The 23,715-nt window shown below is 41.5% G+C and overlaps 1 protein-coding gene across 2 annotated transcripts in view; it reads right to left on the reverse strand.

Annotated features, from left to right (window-relative positions):
- SHPRH (SNF2 histone linker PHD RING helicase) overlaps positions 1 to 16,093 on the reverse strand; it is a 47,504-nt gene extending 31,411 nt beyond the window's left edge. Inside the window, exons 1-9 of one of the 2 annotated variants that reach the window (XM_084203539.1) lie at positions 15,965 to 16,093; positions 12,911 to 13,580; positions 12,368 to 12,497; positions 6,297 to 6,515; positions 5,904 to 5,982; positions 4,968 to 5,118; positions 3,569 to 3,674; positions 2,833 to 3,089; positions 780 to 1,475 (exon numbers count right to left, since the gene is read on the reverse strand). In XM_084203539.1, coding sequence (XP_084059665.1) covers positions 780 to 1,475; positions 2,833 to 3,089; positions 3,569 to 3,674; positions 4,968 to 5,118; positions 5,904 to 5,982; positions 6,297 to 6,515; positions 12,368 to 12,497; positions 12,911 to 13,549 — 2,277 coding nt within the window. In that variant the 5' untranslated portion in view covers positions 13,550 to 13,580; positions 15,965 to 16,093. Of the gene's footprint in view, positions 1 to 779; positions 1,476 to 2,832; positions 3,090 to 3,568; positions 3,675 to 4,967; positions 5,119 to 5,903; positions 5,983 to 6,296; positions 6,516 to 12,367; positions 12,498 to 12,910; positions 13,586 to 15,964 lie in introns of those variants that run through there. The other variant, XM_084203540.1, reaches the window with a different exon arrangement.
- Between the last annotated feature and the right edge of the window lie 7,622 nt (positions 16,094 to 23,715).

The raw sequence follows: 23,715 nt of genomic DNA on the forward strand, positions 1-23,715 counted from the left end.
GATGGTTTTCAAAGCTCTTGACCTTTACAAAGGTTCTTGACTGCTAAAAATATGAAGGACAAAACTTGGCTTCATTGGTAATAAAAGACTCTTGAATACCGTGATAACAGTATTTTTTAAAAACTTGCATGGTGATTATTACTCTTAATATAATTAGATTTATTCTAGTGACAGGGTTATTAGAGATCAAGTAAAAGGACAATACATGGTCTCCAAATAACCAATATCCTAAAAAATTTGGTAGATGTTATAGACAAAACAGCCAAGTTGTAACAGTATTGTTTTCAGTAAAAAAACAATGCCCAAGACTTGTTTTATAAAGCCTGAGAACCAGAAATGCAAAACTACAGGCTTCACCTACGGAAACATTTTTTATCTAGAACAAAAAGAGGAGCAACAGTCTGAGAATTGCTTAAGTGCATGTGTACAGTGAGACAACACTCAAAACACCCATAGGCCTTTTTAAGTTCCTTGGTAGTCTTTCAAACAGCCTTCCCTCTCAGAAATCACATTTTGCTGCAACCGTACAAAAATTTGCTTTCAGCTGCTATACCATCTAGTCCACTGGTTTATCTCCCAGTGACCAACTAAAAAAAAAAAAAACTAATTGCAGACTGTCTTTCTGGGACACCAATGCACCACATAATGCCAAAGCATTGATCTAGCAGCAAGAAATGTAGAGCTCTGGCAGAGAGGACAAAGACCTCTGAACTTTGAGTGATGCAAGCCCCGAGCCTTGATAAAATAACTCTCCAGAATATGAAGCTATATAATCTTACCAGAACTCGAAGAGATGATGATCTTACATGTCTGTTGATCTCATCTACCCACTGGTGACAAATAGAACTCGGAGAAATTATCAGAGTCGCTCCTGTGGGAACTGGTTTCATTGCCACAAGGCAATGGGGACAGTAGAAGGGCCTGCTCTTCAGGTTCTCCTCTTTGTAGTTTACACATTCTGCATGCTGCCACAGGTAACATTTCAGGCACTGCACGCGAGCTTTGTAGTCAGCCAATCCAAGCTCACCACAGATGCATTCAAAACGATATTCAGAGGTATTAAATGGAAATACAGAACTGGTATGTTGTACGCTACTGCCAGCACATTCTTGGGAATGTGAGGACTGGATCTTTGGGACTTCCTGTTGCATAACAGCTGTAGTTTTAGAAACATCAACATCAGCATGACTGCTCATGTCACTGGAGACAAGGAGGTTGCCATGAAAATCAGGAGATTTTGGGACCACATTTTCTTGCTTAACATTTTTCTCTTCTACAGAGTTCTCATGATCTGCTTCAGATTTCCTGTTATTTTTACTAGTTGTACAATAATCATGTTCTTCCATGGCGATATTCTCATGTGAAGCAGCTTTTAAGACATTTTCAGATGTTTCGTCACTGTTTCTTGATTCTTTGGTTTGAGTTTTAGCATCAATCAATTGCTTCTTCTGAGTGTTTTCTGAAGTCTTTGCTACCTACAAAGTAAAATTAACCAAGAATGTCAGACTTTACATTCTGACTTGTCCAGTGACATTTAACAGCTACCAGTACTACTTAATGTCTTCATTAATGACATAGCCAGAGAGATCATGTGTGCCCTCAGCAAATTTGTAGATGACACCAAGTTGAGCAGTACAGCTGACATATCTGAAGGACGGGATGCCGTGCAGAGGGACCTGGACAAACTTGAGAAGTGGGCCCATAGGAATCTCATGCCATTTAACAAGACCAAGTGCAAGGTGCTGCACATGGATTGAATGAACAGATTGAGAGCAGCCCTGCTGAGAAGGATTTGGGAGTACTGATGGGTGAGAGGCTGGACACAAGGCAGCAATGTGCACTTGCAGCCCAGAAAGACAATCGTGTCCTGGACGGTATCCAAAGCAGCATGGGCAGCAGGGCCAGGGAGGGGATCCCACCTATCTATTCATTCTTGTGAGATCCCACCTGGAGTACTGCAATCCAGCTTTGGGACCCCCAATATAAGGAGGATGTGGACCTCTAGGAGCAAGTCCAAAGGAGGGCCATGAAGATGATCAGAGGGCTACAGCACCTCCCCTGTGAGGAAAGGCTAAGAGAGTTGGAATTGTTCAGCCTGGAGAAGAGAAGGCTTCAGGCTAAATCAGGCCTTCCAGTACCTGATCAAAGGCTATGAGAAGCTTTAAACAGACTAATTACAAGAGCACGTAGTGACAGGACAAGGGGGAATAGTTTTTAATGAAAGATAACAGGTTTAGATATTAGGAAGAAATTCTTCACTTTGAGGTGGTGAGACACTGGAACAGGTTGCCCAAAGACAATGATGCCCCAATGCTGTAAGTGTTCAAGGCCAGGTTGGATGGGGCTTTGAGAAACCTGGTTTAGTGGAAGGTGTCCCCACGGCAAGGGGGTTTGGAATTAGATGAGTTTTAAAGTCCCTTCCAACCCAAACAACTTTCTCCTCACCCTTTTTTTTAATGAACATAAAAACACATCAGTACATAGATATTAAGGGTTTACATCAATTTCCAGTTTGAGGATTTGGTTAATGTTTACCAGTGTTTAAAAAACAACTTCACAGTAAGAACAATACAACTCCCAGTAACACTATTTTAGAAGACTTATGACAGATGAAGTTAATATTTTAGCCCCAAATTTTATCTGCTTATGATTTCTGCTTCTTTATTTATGAGTGTCGAAGCAATTGCTGCAGTTTTCTTCATTTCTACCACCAAATCAGTGTCACTGAACTAGTGTACATAGACAGTACAGCTGAGAGTAGCATGCAATTGTCAGAAAGAAAGAACAGCCTTTGCAACATTCTTTTAAAGTAACTACAGCAGCATGTTTTACCTGCTCTTTGGCTCTTTCTCGCTTCTTCTGTTCCTTGTAATTCTTTCCCAGCTTGAAAGACCCAGCCAGACCATGTCCTTTAACTTGTTCTACCACCTGTTCTGCAATTAGTTTTTCTAGAGTTCTTTTGAGAAGCCGTCTATTTCTTTGCGTGTCGTACCTATATATAGAACTGATGTACTTAAATATTGCAATTATGGATGCTCCTTTCTTCACATTCATTTCCTTTACAGCTTCTAATATCATTACTCGCAAGCCTGAATGAAGAATCAAAACAAAAAATTAAGCTACCTCACAGAATGCATATTAAGGGAACTCTAAACATAGTATTCATCTCAAAAATGCAGATAGGCAGCAGTTTTGACAAGCTTTTACTTGACGCAGCTCTACAGATTGCTGTTTTGCAGTGATTCTAAAACAACGTTGGATAGCAATAGAAATAAATAATTCAATTTTCTTATTGAGGCATAAAAAAGACTGCTCATTTCATTTAAATACATAAACTCTTTACAAAGACCTCTAATTGCACGGAGCTCTGTGGCAGAGTTCTGAGTTAGTAGCTTTACTTTTAACTGTGGATCACTTTTTTGTAGCATGCAATCCTACATGACAGAGCTCAGCAAAAGAATAACTTCATTCTGATGAAGTCAACAATAGCCTTGAACTCATAGTCAGTGGCCAATATAACACAACGCTAAAAGCAAAACGTATTTTAAAACTCATCAGAAATACTTACTGGGATACTGTATTTTTTCCTTTAATTTAGGCTCCATTTCCTTTGGCTTTTTCTTTTTATTTCCCTCTAAAGGTTGAGGTGGAACAAAGAAGTTCACAAGCTTACCCTAATGCAGACAACATTAAATAGTTATTAGCTCATGTCTCTTCACAGTCACTCTGACCTTCATTAATCTCCTCATATTTGAAAGTAAGCATGAGCTCTACAAATACATGTTCTGATCCCACCAATTTGCTCAGATAGCTCTTTTTTAATGTACAGAGTGACACATAATTCAGTTCAGTTTCTTGACAAACAGTGTTCAGCACCCTAACTGAAACACAAAGAGCAGCTCTGAAAGCCTCTTGGGTCCTCCGCTGCTTTAGCATTAAGTTACAGGAATCTACAGATGTAAGTGATCTAGGTTCCTGATGGGGGAGGAAAAATATATATTTAATATATAGCTAGAAACACAAAAGGAAGTAATCAATATAAAGGAAGACCCCTAGTCAGCTGTATAGAAAGTATGTTTCTCCTTTTAGGGATTGCCCCCCAAAATTTTACTCTCTTATCAGCTGATGTCTGTCCCAACTACTTACATCATGAAAGGGTTTCAATAACTCCAGGCCTCCAAAAGCTCTGGTCTCTCTGGTCTCTACCTATTGTTATCAGTTGGTGTCCAGGCACTTGAGTGCATATTCTCCTCTGTTTGCAGTACTTGGTGCTGACCCTCTTACATATTTAAGAATCATCTTATTCTCTCTAAGAATTGAGTCCTTTTAACTGATAAAATGACAAGCAGGCAGGAGATCACTATGATAAATGTGCAATGAAACTGGCAGCCATGATTTCCAAGGGATGAAACTCACAAAGCGGTAAGAGTTTACTTAAGAATAATGGTCCTTTCCCTTCAGAAAAAATGTTTGGGTTTAGTGGATGTGTCAAGTTTTCACAGTATGCATGATGAGCAAAGTGAAAAGATGGAAAACTGTTGCTAGATAAGCTCCTTTATTATATGAAATAGAGGGAGAGCAGAAATCTTTATTCAGGATGTACACTGTCGCTATTTTAGCACAGAACATGCATCTAATGGATGTTTGACACCCATCAATACAATGAAGTGAAGGAGAATGACCTCCAACATAGTAAACTAAATTAAATTATTTATACACTCCTGAAACCTGTCCAAACTATATTAACAGCACAATTGCCTGATAAAACCATTGAACAATGGCAAAGGATCAACAGCTTCTCATGCAAACTGTTCCACCATTTATGCTGCCAAGTATCATGTCTACTAAGGGAAAAACTTTCACAGTAATAGAGCTTTAAATATGGACTTCTAAAGCAACAAAAAGTGCACTTGCATTCATACTGAAAAGCATTTTCTTAATAAAAACTCTCAACCTGGTTTCCTTACCTCAGGTAATGTCAGATCATCTTGTTTAATCTCTGGACCAGAATGATTCAGAATAAGAGCCAACACTTCTACTGTTTTTCCAAGACCCATCTCATCTGCCAAAATACCTCCAGGCCACTGGGGTCCAGCAGTTGGATACTCACGGATAATGCTAAAATTCAAGTACATTCCCAGTGAAAATCAGTTACTACAGAATGTTGTGACAGAGAAGGGTGCATTCAGGGACACACAGCATAGCTTCAGCAAGGCAAAGTTTGTAAGGTGAGGTGTTATCTTTTATTAGTTAGGCTGAGATTAACAAAAACTTGCAAGCTTTTTGGGTGTAGGAACCTGACCAAGACAAACATGCATGCCAAAATTTTTTAGCATCTTTTCACCTCTTAATAAGCCTTGCCTTGCTAACCTTAGCATATCATAGCATTAATCTCAATAAATATGAAATAGTTTTATATTCACATGTGAAAAAGATCTAAAAGTTACATAGGGAACAAAAAAGCAAACTAGCAATCAAAAAATTCTATTCTGACCAAGTTAATGAGAAAAGAGAAACAGGCTTAGTAATGCAATACCTAGCATTAATAAAAAGCTTTATACTGCTGCCTTCTTTTGGACTTTGAAAACAGTGGATCAGAAGATCAAAACCCCCAATACCCTAAATTAAAAAAAGTTAATATTAAACCACTAAATTATTGACTTTTTAAAAGAAAAGCTTTAATAATTACATCTTCAACTTCAGATCTACATATTTATCTGCGCATTACACACTCGAGTTTGTTATTTTTTTCAAATTAAAGATATTACTGTTCTAAATCTTTAGTTGATAACTGAAAAACAATTTATGGAATATCTTATATCCGGCAGGATAAAGCTACCAACGTGGCTTTCACAAAGTACAACCCTGAGGTGTCCTCAGAAAGAATAACTATAAAAACATACCAGCCAGTAAATGGATTATAGTAGATTTTTATTCCATCCAGAGTGATCACTTCCCGCCATAAGAAGTGCAGCGTATTTTCTATGGAGAAAGCATTCATGTTACTATGATTTCTCTATTAACAGCACACTCCTTAGAATTATTCAGCCTTTTTGTGACATTAAGAGAAAAAAAGCTGAAGTCCACCTCCACAGAGCTTCATGACCAACATGATACATCAACTGCTGTTCAGCAAAACCTAGCTTATCATTTAGTGTATGACCCAAACAACAACTTTTATGAAAATACTAATGAAATAACTCAAAACTTCTAATCAAACAGCAAGGAAACATTACTGCTGACAATGCAATTACCCTTTCCACAATTATGCAAGTTTTTCAGATCCATATACTTGCCACTACTTGGAGTACTTGTGTGGTTCTCTCGGTGAAGCATCCAGTTCACAGCCTCACTTTGGTATGGCCTCAGAATGGGAATTAATGCAGGATGCTGCACATCCTTTCTCAGCAATTGGATATCCTGCTGATGGGTGTGCCGTACAAAGTCATAAAGCTCTTCAATATTTTGTCGCTCTAGTTCTGTGTCGGATTCTTCCTCATCTTCCTCCAGCTCGTCTGCATACACCAAATAATTCAAGATATGCATCATCAATCAACTTGGGACAACATTTCAGTAAATTTTGCAGCAACATATTTAGTTTACACACATGAAAATAAGCAAAGTGTCATTTAAACATATGCCCATGACTGCATCTGACTCAGCTAGCAGCAGTAGCAAACAATGAGCAGTTTAACAACTGAAATAAAGAAAAACATTGCAACAATAACAACAGTAATAATAATAGTAATAGCAATGAAAAGAAAAAAAGAGAGATTAAAAGAACCCAAGAAGCAAGTGATGCACAACACAATTGCTCACCTCTTACTGATCAATTCCCAGCCCATCCCCAAGTGGCAACTGGTGGCTCCCAGCCAACTCCCACTAGTTTATAAACTGAGGATGTTGTTCTATGATGTGGAATATCCCTTTGGCTGTCCTGGCAATGCCCCCTCCCTTCTTGTGCACCTGCAGAGCAAGGACTGAAAAGTCCTTGATTTGGGGCAAGCACCACTAAGCAAGTAACAAATCATTGCATTACAAGCATTATTGTCACAGTGAACCCAAACACACAGCACTCATCAGCTACTAAGAAGAAAACGAACTCTGCCCCAGCTGGAACCAGGACAACTAAAAATTAACATGCTATGGTGAGCACAGATGTATACATAATCAGCAAAGCTCTTTCTTTAGAATTTAGGTATAGAATGACCAGAACTTATTTATTTAATAAAGACCTTCCACTAAAAAATTCCAATTGTTACAGAATCACGATTATCTCATGCTTCTGATTTAAATATTAATAAATGACCTTATTGAAATGAGAAAAGTTAACCTTAACTTATTAATCTGGTTAAGAAAATTGTAGCAGCAGGACAAAATATAACTCTCACCACTTGCATCACTGCAAAAATTCATACAAGGCATACTTTCAAAATTAAAAACCCACCTCGCCCTTTGTGACAGAAGGCCTACCCTTCTTTTCTACCCTCTAAGAAAGAAGGCCTTGTGCTTATCTATTTTTCACATAATTTGGATATATGGGCATACACAGAACTTAAACAATGTAGAACAAAAATTCATGAAAAATTGAAGGGTTGGCATTCTAGAAAACAGATATGAGAGAATGAAAGACTTGCAGGCCAAATTTTAACAGTGTTTTAGGCACAAAATTAAAACATTGGTATCAAAAAAATACAGACCGGTTCTGTCTGTTAATGCTAACCCCAGCTAGCATTGGAGATAAACTCGCCCTGAAGAATTTTTTATTCAAAACAAACAAACAAACAAACACAACAAAAAAAACAGCACCAAAATTGGAAGCAAGTCAAAGCTATCATTTGCAGCATGAAGTGACCTTAAAATATATTTAACATTTTAATAAAGCAGCAAACAGCTGGCACACTTAAATCAGATTTTGATTCTGATGCCTCAGGCTAACAAGGAAGAGATGTATCTGGGAAAAACAAGAAAAGCTTAATCTTATCATAAGGTTCAGAAGTTGGTATTAGGACCCTCTTTCCTGAAAAGCAAATGCTTTCTTTCATTCAAATGTGTGGTAAAGGTGAAGAATGATTTCTAAAACAAAATACACCTATATATGGCAGCCATCAGTGCCTTCCCCTAATCCTTTTAAATCAAAGGAACAATCCCAGAGCTTGTCAAGGGAAATGAGAATACTGAAAGGCATTAAGTTTCTACATATTCATGAAAACTATATATATGACTTGTAATGTAAAGAAGGCAATCAGAGTGCACATGTGGGGTTATTAATGATCCAGCCAAATAAAAAGCACCAAGAAAGCATTCAGCTTTATATATTAAAGAAACCATTCAAAGGGATCCTCTAACACATACCCCTCACTTTAGGAAAAGAACAGAAAATTAGAGTGTTTGCAAAGTATAACTTCGATCAAAGAATTTGATATATAATGACACCTATCATTATACTTGCTAAAATAACAGTCTTTGAATCTCACATTTTTAGCCATACTAAATTGACTTCTACATAAACTAAGTCTATCCAGAATTTTACAGGAGAGGAAAGACTGCAATATAATTTAAAGCAAAATTTTTTTTAATGCAATTGGATTTTTTTGGTACACACCTTTCTTGTTTTGTTCATTCTTTCAGAGATTTCTTTTTCAATATTAAATGGTTCTACATACCATGGGAATTTTGAAAAGGATGCTAGGGAAGTTTATCTCTCTCAGTTACTTATTAAACAGTGAATATTTAATTATGCTTTCAACCATTCCAAAATGTAATTCAGTTACAGAGGTCTCATCTTAATCTTTTTTACATCTGAGAAACAGATGGCATTGTACTATCTAAAAATTTGGTTTCTCTGATGCTTTTCAAGTACTCTATTTAATTCCTTCAATGACTGAACTACAGTTCTGCTACTGCATCTGCAGTAGGATCTTTCCTTCTCCAGACTGCAGTATAACAATATCTGCACGAATGAAAACAGCCTAGATTAACAGAAAACTTGTTGCCTCACACATGGTAGTAAATAAACAAATACCAAAACCATCTTTGTACAAAGAATTTATTCTTCTTAAGAAAACTGAGGGTAAATAGTATATGACGAAAAGGTAAGACGGCAGAGAACATCTGCCTGAGCAGGCAGATTTGGCTGAGACCCAGGGAAAAGAGAGTTTATGACCTTTGGAAGAAAGGGCTGGCAGTTCAGGATGACTACAAGGATGTTGTGAGGTTATTGTATTAAATTTTGGGTCCCTAACTACATGACAAGAAAGACATGGAAGTGCTGGAGCACATCCAGAGCAGAGCAATAAAGCTTGTAATGGATCTGGAACATCACTCTTATAAGGAACAGCTGAGGGAGTTGGGGTCATTTGGACGAAAAGTAGATGAGGAGGAGCCCTCAGTCCTCTCTACAACTACCTGAAAGGAGGTAATATTGAGGTGGGGGTTGGTCTCTTCTCCCAAGTAACTGAACAAGAAGAAATGTCCTCAAGTTGCACCAGGGGAAGGTTAGATTGGCTAACAGGGAAAAATTTCTTCCCATAAAGGGTTGTGAAGCATAAGAACAGGCTGCCCAGGGAAGTAGTTGAGTCACCATCACTGGAAATATTAAAAAGACATGTAAATGTGGCACTTAGATGGTTGAGTGATTGTCTTGGCAGTGCTGGGTTAAAACCTAAATGATTCAATGATTCCATATTAAACATCAGATTTTTTTTCAGATTACCTAATGCACCTCTGCTATTCTTGCCATAACACAGGCAAACTTCCTGCCACAAAGTCTCAAAACCATCAAGAAGGATATTAACAAAATTAACTGAGTACAGTGAGGAAAAATATATTAAAATTAAATGTAGCAGTAGAGAGGTCATATCCATTATTTGTGTAAATCCTTGAGCACAACCCCATCAGCATGAGAATTTGCTCATCATTGGGGGAACAAGAAGCTTCATCTTGGAATGTTATTGTACAGATTTCACTTTAGATGGATATTGATAAATGTTAAAATATATACCTAGGTGTAATTTTACAAAACTTCAACTAATTCTGTTTAAAAACGAATGGAATTCAAAGTAAGTTGTTAGAAACATTTAAGAGAAATTCATTAATCAGCACAAGATCAAGGCTATATTATTTTATGCCACATCAGTAAGTTTGTGCTCAAAAACTGTTAGGAAATGAAACTAGTTTCACAGTGCATAATCACCTGGGGTCGGGTCCTCCTTCACAAATATTTTTCATTTCTGTGACATGCTTTTTCTGAACTCAGAGCAAGCATAATGCACACTATGGATTTACATAGCGGTTTAGTGATCATGTTTTGTTCTCTAACACTTTCAGGATAATTCTTTACTATTGATGCAGTTTCACTAACCCTGAACATTAAATTGATGGATTTACTGAGCTATACACCTACCTACTGAACTGCAACCCTGCTTGCAACAGCTAGCAAAGAGGCCATAATTTTTTTCTTCTGCATTGCTTTCTATTCATCTATTGAATTACTACTGAAATGGTCTAGTCTGCTTGCAAGCTTTCAATTCTTCTTCATCTCTGTTACGCTGAATAATACATTTAAACATTGTTGATACCATTTCACCAATCATTCTTTTTCTCAAAGCGTTAGCAATACATTAAGCTGCACATGCCTTTGTAGGGTTTGACTGGTGATTTGCAATCATTTATTTCTGTTCTCTGTGCCAGCTATTTTACTTCGTCACTTACATGGCATCCACTGGCGTGAAATCAAGACTCTATTACTATTTTACAGCACATAAAAACGTACATGCTCAAAAACAGTCCAAATCTTTACCAGCTGGCAACACAGCTCCTTTACAAACCTGAGCTGCTTGCATGGCTTCTGAAAAGTTAAGGCATGACAACCCAACTTCTCAGGACACATTCTTGCCCCAGAAACTTTGAGGGGCATGTCTTCCCTTTCAGAAAGTGCCTCTTCACCTGTAAGCTACACTGAACCAGGTAGTCCCTATGAACACATCCTTTAGTGTACTGAAGACAAATGTCCCAGGTTCCAGCAGAAAATTAGTATGGACCTTAAAGTAAGTCACCAGCAATTTTCTTCACTATCTCCTTCCCCAGCTCTTCCACAATGAGAAGATATGCAGAGATGAAAACTGTGCTTTCTGCTATAGCATTACTTTGATTTCAGCACTCTATCATATGCCTTAGACATCTCAAGTCTATGAATTCTCTGGCAACTATTCTGCTTCTAATGCATTTATGATAATGCATTTCTCCTTATGGACTTTAAATCACTACTACTCATTTCTAGATCTCAAACTATTTATTCTTCAGACCTCTTCTTGGATCTGATTTGTCATGCTTTCAAACCTAAACTGGCATATTTGTGTCAGTTGGACTTCAGTTTTTGGAAGGATAATTTCTTATGTGCAGTACCCTCCCCACTTCCTGAGTTATATTGGCCCATCCCTTGGTACTCCTCAGGTCATTTCTCACAGCTGCACGTTTGTTTTTCGCAGCATGTAAGGATGTTCAGATTTTATTCTCTTAGCTCTTCCTTTTAGCTTCTCTTTAGCCTGAGTTACTGATTTTTATACAACTCTGCCTCTTCTAATTAAGTGCAGTGCTATTTGGGCGGGGTGTTAGGCTTTTGCCACAACACAAACTCCGCATACTACAGTCACTGAATCAGTCTTCAGTCAAAATTTTGAATCAACTCTACACTCAGGAACGAGACAAAGGTTGGTTGGGTTGTTTGTTTGTTTTTTCCACAAGTTTCCTAAGATATCACAACATAAAGCCATTGTTTATCACCCTATAAATCTGTATTACTAGTAAGTGTAATCTGGCAAACATACCTTAAATTCTAAAATAATAGGGAGGCCCCTGTTTCTCAATCTGCAATGGTATATTCTCAAAACTGTCATAAAGCTGCATTTTGTAGTATTTTACATTGTAACCACTTTACAGTATAAACCAAACAGAAATCTATTGCTGCAGTTGTGTGATAGGCCCCAACCCGGGAAGAAGTTTTCTAAATTTAATTCCTGGTTCTTTGACACTGTTCCTGTATGATTCAAAGAAGATACTGTAGATCTGTTCAAACTACCCTCTTGAAACAGTGAAAACTGTATTTACTTCCAAAAAAGTAAGGACTCAAAACATCTCTATGCTTCAGTACCTGTAGAGAAGAATTATCACCTCTGATTTCAGCATAAAAGAATTAGCATATGATTAATGGCCAGATAATAGTATTGGGTGAATTACCTAATAACACTGCCTGGAAAAGAAGAGTTGCTCTAGATGGCAGGAATAACTACTATTTTCCCTTACATTTACAACTACTACAGAAGACAAAACTGTTTCTGTTCATCAACAATCAACTTTATTGCATTACCTGGAATTAAAAAACTGTAGAACTTTTCCATGAGTTTTTGAATAATCTGATTAGCTTTTTTGGGTCTTCCACCTCCATCACTGAGAAATTCTGGTTTACTTAGCCCAGCTTCAAGAAGGTAAATTCCAACCTGTGAAAAGGTTATTCAGTTAACAATTTAATTAACAATTAAATTAAATTAACAATTTAATTTAATTGACAAGAATATTATAAACAGAAGAGCACAAAAATAATAATAGTGGTTTGAAAATAAGCAGGTACAGACAAATATAATAAATCTACTAAAAACATCATGTAGAGGAAACACAACCAAAATCTTCTATGATTCCTTCAGGTAATACATTGCTAATGGTCAAAAAGAAATAAATATTTTTATCGGAAAAAACATACTGAAAACATTACAAAAGCATGTAGAAATGAAACATTTTCATCACATTATAAATACAAAGTAGCTGCCAGACTTTGTTCAGATGCTTTTATTTTATAGTTCACACAAAAGAAAAAGAACTTCCAAAATGCAAAACAAGTATAATGAATGCATACCTTTAAAGCCTGAGCCTCTCCAGGTCTTTGATAAAGTCCAATTATCTTTTTCTTTTGCAACCATCTCAAACCTTCCAATATTTCACCACTTAAAGTTGCTTCCACCAGAATACGTTGTTCATAAGCACCCAGGTATTCTTTTGTTTCATTACTGTGCTCTTCTTCACTTCTTTCATGAACACAGACCTGCAGCTCATCATCAGAGTCTCCTCTCATTAAAGTAAAGCTCCTATCACGGAATTCATCAGTTAGAATTTGCTCAGAAGGCAGATGAAGAGCAAATTCTCCCAACAAAGCCTTCCAGGACCTATCTGCACGGTATGGCAAGACTATAATATTTAGCTGTACAGACACAGGAGTCAAGATGGAATAAGAGTCTTCTTCATCATTAACTGTCAAAAACTTAACAGATTTTGAGCCACTGCCTTCTTTCTGTACAAGATCTTCATCAGTGCTATCATCATTTATAACAATGAAGGATGCAGAAGTGCTTGGAACTGGAATATGGTCCTCATTAGTTACTTCATCATCTAACACCACAATCTCATTTCTCCGGTCTTCATGCATGTTCCAGCAGAGCTTTTTCTTCTTCTCCTCATCCACTTTGGACGGAGGTGCACGTTTCCGACGACTGCTCATTTTGCCGTTTTCTCAACGGTGCTTTCTGTATCTGCAAGGTGAAGTAAATCAGTCAACAACAGGCATTACAAAATTAAATGGCCACACTAGAATTTCACTGTGCAAAATTCTGGGACACAAATACATGCACTATACACTCAAACTGTTCAGAAGAATTAGCTTTAGAGGGCCTCCTATTCCCGTGCCATCACACAAAGCTGGACACGAAGCATCGTCTCGTACTAGATCTTACAAGTTTGCCAGACAGTTACAGACAAAGATCAACAAGACTGCTTCATTTCAGAGCTCTTACTCAGAATCTTGTGGGACAGATATAAACCAAGAAGCAGGGGAATCCTTCAAAGATGGGGGTGGAGGAAGACAGCAAAAAAACCCAAAAGAAACCTCCGCAAACAAAAGTGCAGAAGTACAGGAGATCTGGGGGCGGGAGTGGGGTAAACACATATAAAATTCCTCTTTCCTTTCAAAGCCTACATAGAGCTGAAACTTAAACTTGACACAGGGCTAGTGTGAAGATGCCACTACATAAAATATGGTTTAGAGACCAAGCTATCAAGTTCTGTCCTTCAAAATCCCCAATGACCTTGCTACTAGTATTGAATAATTTTCCCAGGAAACTGTGCATCCTGGGCCCTGGGTATACAAACTGCTTGCAGAAGAGTCCTTAGTTAGTTATTGTGCATTTCAGGGGGACCAATCAGCAAACTATCTTACTGATATTGACTAACTGCAAACCTAAGTCAAGACAGACATCTAACTCCTTAAATGACCCTGGGCACAGAACAGACTTTGTGGATAAAATACAAGGAAATAAAGTAAAGTACAACTGCTAAATTATATATATGAAGAAGCAAAATACAGAATATTAGATCCATCTGGGAAACTAATAACTACATAGCTAAAACCACATGCTCATAATTAAATACTCAAGCAAGCAGGAACTTTTTTCAAAAGATTTTTTACAAGGAGCCTGAACATAGCAATAGGTCTGTGACTTCGTATTACACTTTGTGAGTATAGATATTTGTGTCAACTCAGCTTGTGCGTACAACTTTTAAAGGAATGTAGGAAGAATAGGAGGAAAATATTCCAAGCACCTAAATCCAGTACACCATATCCTAATGCTAAAGGGGCTTATGCTGGAACAGAACAGAATCCTGTTACTGAATAATTTCTTAAGGGTCTTGGAAAAAAACCAAAAAACATAACAAACATGAACTGATAATTCATGAAAGCTGAAGGAAACATTGTGGAATATATAAATTTTCCTGTGTTTGAAACTCAAACCCAGAATCACAGACTCAATTAGGTTGGGAAAAGACCGCTAAGGTCATCGAATCCAACTTGTGACTGAACACCGCCCCGTCAACCAGACCACAGCGCACAGTGCCACATCCAATCTTGCCTTAAACACCTTCAGGGATGGTGACTCTACCACCTCCCCGGGCAGTCCATTCCAATGTCTAATCACCCTTTCTGTGAAGAAATTCTTCCAAAGGTTCAATCTAAACATTCCCTGGCGCAGCTTAAGGCCATTCCTTTTCATCCTGTGACAGTTGTTCGGGAGAAGAGGCCGACTCCCACCTGGCTACAGCCTCCTTTCAGGCAGTAGAGAATGACAGCCTCCCACAATTACACAACAGACTTCCGGGAAGGAAGGGCAAGTTTTTCAAAACAATGCTCATGCACATGGAGCGATGCTGACAGCACTCGAAGCAAATCCCGACGGCGAGCACACACCGCACTTAACCCTGAGGCAGAAGGCTCCCTGCGGCATCCTGGCCTGCACGAGCACGCCAGCTTGGGCATCGCTCTCTGAGGGACAAGCAGGAGGGAACCGCTCTGTGCGAGTGGGGTCTGCCCACAGCTCCGGCGGCCAGAAGACGCCCGTGCCTACGAGGGGAAGCGGCAGCCGCGCACGGGGCAGGGGAAGCGGCCGGGGCTGTCTGCAGAGGCAGCCCCGCGGACCGCGGCTCCACCGCCCCACTGAGCACCGCCGACCCCAGGGCCGGGGCCTCCCGCACCGGGCTCTACCGCAGAGACGCGGACAGCTCTCGCTGTCTCGAACGAGGAAAGAGACTGGAATCTCGGGAAGGCGAATCCAGCAGCGGAATCCGAAACCCTCGGCAGCCGGCGCCGCACCACGGCGACACCGGCCACCGGCGGGCCCTGCGAGGCTGCGGTGACCCACCGCCACCCCCCGGTCACCGCGCAGCGGGCCCGCGGCATCCACCCGCGGGCCACTCGCACAGGCCTCGGGCTGCCCGGCCCCGTCGCCGCCGCCCGCGGCACGGCCCCCGCGCAGCTAAGGACCAGCGCGGCGGGAGGAGCGGCCGCGCACGGCAGTAGCGGAGGAGCGGCGGCAGCCCCGGGGGCGCAGGGTGAGGGGAGCGAGGCGAGGAGCCGTGGACGTACCGGAGCGGTGACGCTGCTGCCCCGGCGGCCGCGGCTCCTCCCGGCTCGGGCGGGGCCCCAGAGCGCCCGCGGCGGGGGGGGCGGGTCCGGGGGGCGCGAGAGCGCGCCGCCCCTGGCAGTGCCGGACGGAGCCCCCGGGCAGGGGAGGGTGGAGGGGCAGGCGGGTACGGGGCAGCGCGCGCACCCGCGCTAGCCCGAGCAGCAGCCAATAGACTTCGGGAACCGCGGCACTTGCCCCGCCCTCCCTGATGCCAGCGGAACGCAGCGACGGGAAAGCCGGGGAGCCGCGCAGGCGCAGTTGGGTGCACCTGGGCTAGGGGGCGGGGCTAAAGAGACGGTGCCCTCAGTGGGGCGCGGCTGAAGGCGGGGCGAGCGCGGTGTTGTGACGTCACATAGGTGGGCGTGGTCGCGTGGCGCGCGGGCAGGGTGGCGCCGAGGGGCGGGCCCTGGGGGGGGGGGGGGGCGTGGGAACGCGGTGGGATCCCGGGAATGCGCGGGAAGGTCCGCCTGAGCCTGGGAAGAATTTCAGTGTGCAGGCGGCCGTGCACTGGAACAGATTGTCCGGGGAGGCTGAGGAGTCCCCGTCGCTAGAGATACCCGAGAAACGTGTGGTCGCAATCCCGGGCCGTTCGCTCTGGGATGATCCTGCCTGAGCAGGGAGGCTGGATCAGATGAAGCCCTGTGGTCCCTTCCATCGTGACCCACTCTGTGATTTCGAGCGTGAAACACTTGGCAAAAGAGAGAGAACTGTTCAGGCATCTGACAAGAGCGATGGAAAGAGCGGGTTTCTGGGCTGTTAGCACTTTGAAAAGGCAGAATCAGGCCAAATAATTTTTAACAAGAAATACCACTGCAGTAAAAACTATGGAAGGAAGCTGGTGAAGTTGCTGAAGGGTCTGAAGCACAAGTCCTAGGAGAAGTGGCTGAGGAAGCTGGGAGTGTTTAGCCTGGAGAAAAGGAGGCTCAGGGGGCACCTTAGCACTCTACAGCTCCCTGAAAGGAGCCTGTAGCCAAGTGAAGGTCAGCCTCTTCCATCAGGCAGGATGAAAGGACATAGTCCCAGCTGTGCCAAGGGGGGGCTTAGGTTCGTCAATGGGAGGAATTTCTTCATAAAAAGAGCAATTTAACACTGGAATGGGCTTCCCAGGGAGGTGGTGGAGTCACTGTCCCTGGAGTTGTTCAAGACAAGACTGGACATAGCACTTAGTGTAATAGTGTAGCTGACAAAGTATTCAGTCCAGGCTGAACCCCCCCAGCTCCCTCAGCTGCTCCTCATCGTGCTCCAGACCCTTCCCCAGCTCCGTTCCCCTGCTCTGGACATACGCCAGCACCTGAATGTCTTTCTTGAAGTGAGTGGACCAAAAGTGAGGCCTCACAAGTGGAGAGGGAGGATCACTCCCTGTCCGGGTCGGCTGTTGTCTGTCTCTGCCCAGACACGCATAGGATGGTTCGTTCGGATCGGGCTTCAAAGGACGAGACTGGACTCTGATTTTTGGTCTTTAAGGTTGTTTATTCCTTCTTATCTACAAAGTTTTCTCTCTGCCCAGCCAGGATCTCACCAGCAAGGCAGCCAAAGGCACTCTGACCGCCCACGAGGCAGTCGTGTCTTTTTATAACAAAACTTAGGTAAATCATATTTACTTTTTGACTTCAATACTTTTTACCCTTGCTGGTAAGTGTACCTTCACCAAGAACTTATCTAAAAGTATCTGTGTCACACAGAAAATGGAAGACAAGAAGAAGAAAGAAGAACCACGAGATAGGCCTAAATTCCTCCATCTTGTCTCCATAACCCCCCTGTACCAAAACCTTAAAACCTGTGTTTCACCTTGTAAATATACTGTTTTTACGCTATTCAAACCCCAGTGATTCTCATATCCTCATACACAGGTGGCACATCCTTAGAAGGATCAAAGTCAAGCCACCAAGTGCTTTTGGCAACATTCCAAGACCTCCGAGCCCCCCAAGGGTTCTCTCGGTAGCTCTGGACATCCGGAGAGATGTGCTGAGTTCCCACAACTTCCCTGTTCCTGCTGGTCACACCATTGCTGATACAGGCCAGGATGCCAGTCTGAGGGACAGTGAGCAGCTGAAGTGATGCGCTTCGCTCCCAGTTCATTAAGCTACCCTGTTTCCCTCCTGCTACTGGTGTGCATCCCCGTACATATGGATCGGTAGGGCAGGCAGCTACTTTTTAAGGTGTGACATCTAGGTTCCTGTTGCAAGATGTGAATATCAAATTTTCTCATTGTGCACTGGCTCTCTTGGTGGCAGGAGCGAGGGCAGCCAAAGGACAACTTCCATCACATTTGCTGAGGTGGGGAGGGGCGTGCTGTGAGTCTGGGATAATGTAGAGGCCCCCACATGGGACCTCAAAGGTGTGACTCCTCATGTGAGTGTCCTGCACCTGCTGTTGAGACCTGATGCCATAAGAAAGTCCCACAAGTGACTGCTGCTCACCCTCCTCCACCTGGTGAAGTTGGACTCCACCAGCAAAGGGAAACAGGAAAGAAAATCGTCACTTCCAGAACTGTTGTAGGAATAGTGGGCAATAATTCATGACTTGGTGAGATCTGTTCACAGACTCATTTACAGGGCTGATCATTCGTTTACAGGGCCGTGAATTTCTTAATGAGTCTTGCCTTTTAGTTCGCTCTTCTATTTCTATATTGTCCATGTCTTCTATTAATGATTTCCTCTCCTGGATTGGGACTTTTGCTTTCTTTGGTAGTGATGATGGTCTTTAAAGATTTAGAATATAAAGCATTTGTGAAACTGAACTTTATTTTCTCATCTGCATGTTGCAAAAACTAGTAAGCTAGAGAGTAACATTTCTGCTTTCAGAGGAGGGGGAAAACACAATGGCCCCAAGAGGGTGCCTGTTGTACATGACAGTATCTGTCTGAGCGTCTCTTTTTCTCTCACCCTCATTTGGTAAGAAGTATCTTTCCTAGTTCTCAGGATAAACAACCTTGGCATGATCCTCCTGCCGAGGGAAGGAGGGGATAACTCCTAACAGGGTAACAGTCACACTCTGGCCTTTCCCAGATCACCATTGTCTTGGCACCACTCCAACCCCTCCTGGCTCTTCACTTCCCAGCTCTCCCTGCCCACTAACTGGGTCAAGACTCAGTACCCCTTAGGACTTTTCAACTCAAGAAGGAAAGAGACTCAGATTCAAAAATACCCTTGGGTAGAGGTGCACTGAAACAACACTAGAGGTCCTTTAACAAGTAATGATTTTATTTGAAGAAAAATTCACATTTATTAATGCAAAGATGAAGGCACACAGCTATCAAAACACTATGTTGGTAAACCTTGCAATATCATATGAGAAAGAGGAGGGCAGGAGAAAAGTAGACAGGGAAAAGAAAAAAGAGGCGGGAAGAGAGAGATCATCTGTCCTGCAGCATAGAGCATAGAGCAAGAGAAATCCTGGAGATCTCTAAGAGCAATGGAGATCTTTGGAGTATCAGGAGCACTAGTTCTGAAGTGCACTCCAACACAGTCAGAGGCACAAGTCTTGCCAAAGAGCTGTCCCTGCACTGGGGAGGAAAGAGGAGCAGGCTGTTGATTTGTCTGTAAGGTGGTTGTATTCTCGGCCTCTGTCATGAATGATTTCAAACACTAGTTTTTCCTTTTGGAAGAAGTGGAGGCGAGACCATGCTGCCATCATAAATGGGGACAGGGCAGCCAATTTATATGTAAAAGTAACAACTTGTACTTAGGAACAAAGAGAAGGATGACAAAGACAGTGGGTCTAGTGGAAGGGCAGAGCAGAGCCATGACACCTTAGCAGCACTCCCTCTTCCACCTGGCTGCAAGGATAAGGGTCATTCCCCCCACCACCCCCAGCTCAGCGTTCACACATCTCATGGAAATCTCTTAGCTACATATCTTGTGGCATAGCTCATGGAACACTTGACTGTTATCTTGCCTGTAATGGCTCCACAGGAATATTTGAGGCATTTCTTAGGAGGATACAAAGGGGTCTCCACCCACTGTGTCCATCTTTTGTCTGAAGGAGTTTTGCTCTTCTGTCTAACCACTTACAAACCTATTTTTTGAAATAAGGTTTGAGAGCAGGAGGAAAAATCCCTGTTTCAATTCAGCAGCTAATGACTAAGGATCCTAGGGATTAGCACCCAGTAATTTTTCTACTGTTCCAAAGAACTTCAGTGCATGAAAGAAGATAATTGCCATTTAATCTAACAAAATAAAAAGGAGCAGTATAAAGAGAAGAGAATATGACATTAAATAAGATCATGTGATTTTTTTGACCACACTTGAGAACATAGCCTCACTATGAATAAAAATTCCCCTATGCTTTCAGTAGCAACTGTTAAAGCCCAGAACGAGTAAGCAAATAAAATCAGGAGACGTGCTTCTTTGCAAAGGGTTTCTTTTCTGAGGGAGGCTGGAGAAAACAGCATGCTAGTTGTTATGGTATTTTAAAGTCCTTTTTTAGTTGCAAAGGCAAGCAGAAATCTTCTAAAGAAAATAAAATTGTGCGCCTCCAAATTGTTTCTGGCAGGAAATGTGAATGTTTGTAGCAAATGAATGAAACTGAGGGCAGATAGGCTCTGTTCCCTGCACTACAATGACTGTATGTTAAGCCGTGCCTCAGCAAACCCATGTGTTACCCAGGTGGTTAACTAGCAGGAGAAATCTATTCAGCTCCTTTGATAAAAATCACCATGTGACAGAAGTGGTAAGATGGATCCCAGTGGAGGCATAATATTGTTCCAGTCTATTCTAGATTAATAAAATTGTGAGCAGTATTCTGTGGCCTGGTAGGAAATTATTTTCGTAGGTTAAGCTCTACCTAACTTCCAGAGTGTTTGGTACATATAACAGAAAATAGTATAACTGTCACAGTGGGACTTTAAAAGTGTTATCATGAAATTGCCAGCATCCACAGTGCATAATGCTGCTTGGGACAAAAGAGTATAGGATTTAAATATTTTTTGGAGAGCTACAAAGAGCAGGATATTATTGTGTGCCAGAAACCATCATGTAAGTCAGTAGGTTAAGAATCCAGCATGAGAAAAACACCATGGAGCTACGATGGCAAACTTCCCCTTTTTCACTTCTTCAGGGCTTCCACTCTTTTTTTTCTGTTTCTTCAAAACAGAGAAGTTCAACATATCACTTGTGCCCTTCTGCCTCTCAGCATAGCATCTCCTGGGGGAATCTATCTGCACCCCACAGAACAGCACACTGCAGGCCATCTGTCTCAGCTCACGTGTATGCTCAATTCTTGTACACCCTGGTCCATCTGCCGCTCAGCTGAGTTACGTGCTGGTTTTGTGAAAACCAGGTGATACACCTGACCTCAGGACTGACAGCAGCAGCTGATCTGTCACTGGTGGGAGTTAAGCCCATCTCCCTTTTTCCAAGAGAAAAGGACAGTTAAAAAGACTATCTAAATATAGAGCAGGAAAAAAAAAATAACCATGTCATTGCATCTAGGACATCATCTAGAGATACTATGTAGGATTTGGAATCCAGTTCTTGGATTTATTTAAATATACCTAAATAAAGTGGTTTCATGGTTTTAATATTCCTTTTATAAGCCTTTTTTTTTTAATGTAACAAAAATGAATAAAGGAAAAGTTTGCAGTTCCTGAGAAAAAACAAACCTTCTGATGAAACTGGAATTAAATAAATAAAATCTTTGTAATAAAATCAGTAAAAGCATTTGGAAATTTTGGCTCAAAATATATATGTTTTTAACATAATACAGGGCACAATGGTTTGAAAGAGAGCTGAAGGATGCTCACAACAAGGAGATATTTCAGACATTATCTATTAGAGATATATTTCTTGGCAGTGAAAAATGCTGATTTTCACACTCTGGCAAGAGAAGATTTGAATTCATAACTTGCTCTGTAATATAAAAAACAAGCAAACCAAAACTGCTTGCAAAATTCATACCTATGTTTTATATTATGGATAAAAGGCAAATAAAATTGCATTTGAAACAAAAATGAAACTGTTTAGTCCAGAAGTCTTCTGGAACTATTCTATTTTGGCCTCTTTCCTCATAAAGAAGTGATAAGCAGTCTTGGTAGTTTCTGTCAAAGAAGATACGAACTTTATCAGGCTTGTTATTTCTTTGATTTATCAACTTAGAAGTATAGAAAGATCTGCAGTTCTCAAGCCCGAAATCAATGCTTTTATTTAACACCAATGAAAATCTGCCTCCACAGATATTTTCTTTAGTTTAACAGGGCTTGATGTTAAAACAAGTACATAAAGATTGTGTAGCTTCATTGCAGAAGGTTAATAATCATTCTCTTCAGCGGAGTGTTATATTAAACTGTCTGTCCAAAATTCACCTTTGAGCCCACTTGGGTGACTACCTGAGTCAGAAAAAGCAGCAAGTTTCAGAGAGGGCAGGCTGTGCATTTGCTCTGGCTCTGGGCTGCAGGAGCAGGCAGTGCTGACTCACAGCCTGCACAGGGCATGGAAGAGCCGAGGAGATGCCCCAAAGCTGTCAGCAAACTGCCCGGAGCTTCGGGGGAGCTACGCCTTACCTGGATGCCGTGAGTGCCAGGCAGCATTTCTGTGGGAGACAGAGGGATGTTTCTCTCTGCAGCATCCCAGGGAGGTGGATATGATGTGACACAGAGCCACAGGGGAATTACAGAGAGGCAGATCTCAGCTGGGCGGCAGAACTGCCTGCTTTCTGCTGCTACTGGCACCTGGTCCCTTGTAACTATTCCCTGAAAGGTGCAGTAAATCTGCAACAGGAGAGGCCCAAGTGTGGTGGTACCTGGTTGATGCTGCTGTTCAGGGAGAAATGTTAAGACAGTAGAAGCCTTTAGACCCCCTGTCATGTGAGTCCCTGGAACAAGTCTGTAGTAGAAAGGCCCCTGAATCATCCCTGAGAGGAGATTTTGCTTTGGCCTGGGACATTAACTCACTAAGGCAACAACCTTAACTAATGAGAAAGGAGATTTTCTCTGGATATGAATGTCATTGTATTTCTAAATACGTGTACACTGAGGCTTATTAATTAAACTTCATTTTTGTTGCCTGTCCTTGGCCTAAAATTTAGAAATGCAATGAGCGATGAGAAATTAGTCTGGGACTCCAAATGTGTATTTTAGTTTGTTTTCCTGCATAGTACCACAGGGAGCCCAACCTAATGGGAGCTGATGGAATGACCCATGTAAATGTGCAGCTCTGGTTTGTGGTTTTATCACCAGCACAAGTGGTGCAAGCAATTTAAGTATTTTGGTACTTCTATACATATTTGTATTTATATTTTGGTACTTCTATACATATTTGTATACATTTTAGTTCTCCTATACATATTTGCCACTTCAAATTGCAGAAACTTGTAATCAAATGTTAATTTTTTTTTTTAATCTTCAGCAACTGTAGATATTTTCTTGTTATTCCTCTCTACTTTGCCTTTCCCCATACAGGCAAACCCAGATGTATGGATTTTGTTCTAGCTGTAAAACAACAAAAAATAATTCTGCTGTTCTCTCACTAGGGTAGATGCATAACCTGTTATGTAGCCCTACAATTCCAAAGTTTGTACACAAATGTCAATAATAAACCATGCTTCAATCCAATCTCCTTCCTGCTTCCAGTGCTCTGAGGGGTTTTCTTTTTTGACTGGTTTTGTTCCAAGGTGTTGTCCTACATGGGGGCCCCATCTGTGTACCACAGGATTGTTCATGTCTCCTAGCTGGGCTTGGTAGCGTCCACATTCTCTGACTGGGGAAATGAGTCAG

This window comes from Fringilla coelebs (genome assembly GCF_963513975.1).
Source record: "Fringilla coelebs genome assembly, chromosome: 3".
NCBI classification, from domain to species: Eukaryota; Metazoa; Chordata; class Aves; order Passeriformes; family Fringillidae; genus Fringilla; species Fringilla coelebs.